Source organism: Limulus polyphemus, unplaced genomic scaffold (assembly GCF_000517525.1).
Source record: "Limulus polyphemus unplaced genomic scaffold, Limulus_polyphemus-2.1.2 Scaffold10958, whole genome shotgun sequence".
Lineage (NCBI taxonomy): Eukaryota > Metazoa > Arthropoda > Merostomata > Xiphosura > Limulidae > Limulus > Limulus polyphemus.
The window spans coordinates 16,850-18,454 of NW_013676568.1; the positions used below are offsets into that span (position 1 = coordinate 16,850).

A 1,605-nucleotide genomic window follows, 5' to 3' on the forward strand; every position below is an offset into this window, starting at 1 on the left:
ACAGTTATAACTGTGCTGAATAAAGCGCAATAGTCCAGTAACGCCACCTTTTAATTACCAGGACTGAAGTCGTTAAGCTCCTATATTTTTGTATTTGTTTATCATAATAAAACAGACGTGAAACAATGATATAAAATTATGTTTCCTAGAAAATTTCTATAATACGGTACATAATATTTTTACTCCAAACTCAACAAAATGCATTAATCTTTAAATACAAACGTCTCGTGAATCGATATTTCTACTATCAGCCAATGCCGTGCCAAAGTTTCAACTAAACTATTACGATAGTGTGACGGTTACAGTATGTATGAAATTAGCAATCGATAGTTTAAAAATTATGACAATCTACAAAACATTCTGAAGATGAATGAAAAAGTTGTCTGTGAAACAGCCTGACGTTGAATTCCACACAAAGCTACTCGAGGGCTACCTGCGTTAGCCGTACCTAGTTTTGAAGTGACAGACTAGAGGAAAGGCAGCTAGTAAACACCGCCCACCGTCAACTCGTGGGCTACTTTATTCCAATAATGCGATTTGATGTCCTCCCTTATAATGCACCCACAGACCTATAGGGCAGAGCGCGATTTGTTTCTATTTTGTTTTGTTTTTCTTTGCTGTAACGGTTTCCGAACCACGGATCCACAGTCCGACACGTTAACCACTGAGCCACGTTTGGCCTCCTAACAGTGAAATATCAACTTGTTTTTATTGTTTTTGAATTTCGCGCAAAGCTACACGAGGGCTATCTGCGCTAGCCTTACCTAATTTAGCAGTGTAAGACTAGAGGGAAGGCAGCTAGTCATCACCACCCACCGCCAACTCTTAGGCTACTCTTTTATCAACGAATAGTGTGATTGACCGCCTCATTATAACGCCCCACGGCTTAAAGGGGCGAGCATGTTTGGTGGGACGGGGATTCGGACCCGCGACCCTCAGATTGCCATTCGAGTGCCCTAATCACCTGGCCATGCCGGCCCCAAATGTAAACTTTATCTGAAAATAAAAACCAAGTAATGATGAATAAAAAAAACATATACTCATGGATATCTAAATATTTTTGGCTAAAATTGTCTAAAAAAATTAAATATTTCGTCACTATAACAAGAAATAATTCATTAAAGCTTCGTTTCACCAGGAACTAGTGTGTTCCTCCTCATCATAAATATAAAACACTCGAAAGCTCAAAACCGAAATAAATATTCAAGAGACTAAGTTTTCATCTCTCAAACAAATATAGTAAAATTCAATATTGCTCACGAAATTTGTTAGAAATTTTCTCATTCTGTTTTGAAAAATGTAAAGGTTGTAATGAAATATTAAAAGGAAACAAAAGCCAAAGGACCCACTTACAACTTCGCAGCCTAAAAGGGCACGTCTGTATATCTACAGGATAATGTCTAAATTCCATTTGACATGCGACAACAGCGGCCAACCTAGAAATAAAAAAGACATATAAGGAAAAGGAATTCTTTTTTTTTCTTCTCTTTATTTAAAATTTTCTTTTTAATCTTTGGACATTAAATATTGTTTTCTGCTTTCATTTTTATAAAACTGATAATGTTTCTGGAGAAACTAATTTATTCTTCTTGTTTGTTTTTAATT

At 36.1% G+C, this 1,605-nt stretch overlaps 1 protein-coding gene across 1 annotated transcript in view; it reads right to left on the reverse strand.

Moving 5' to 3' along the window:
- The window catches only part of LOC106476586 (glycine receptor subunit alpha-3-like), a gene marked incomplete at its 5' end in the record, with an annotated part of 18,247 nt that extends 16,811 nt beyond the window's left edge, over positions 1-1,436 (reverse strand). Inside the window, one exon of the mRNA XM_022380405.1 lies at positions 1,354-1,436. Within this exon, the coding sequence (XP_022236113.1) occupies positions 1,354-1,436 (83 nt within the window). The remainder of the gene's footprint in view (positions 1-1,353) is intronic.
- Between the last annotated feature and the right edge of the window lie 169 nt (positions 1,437-1,605).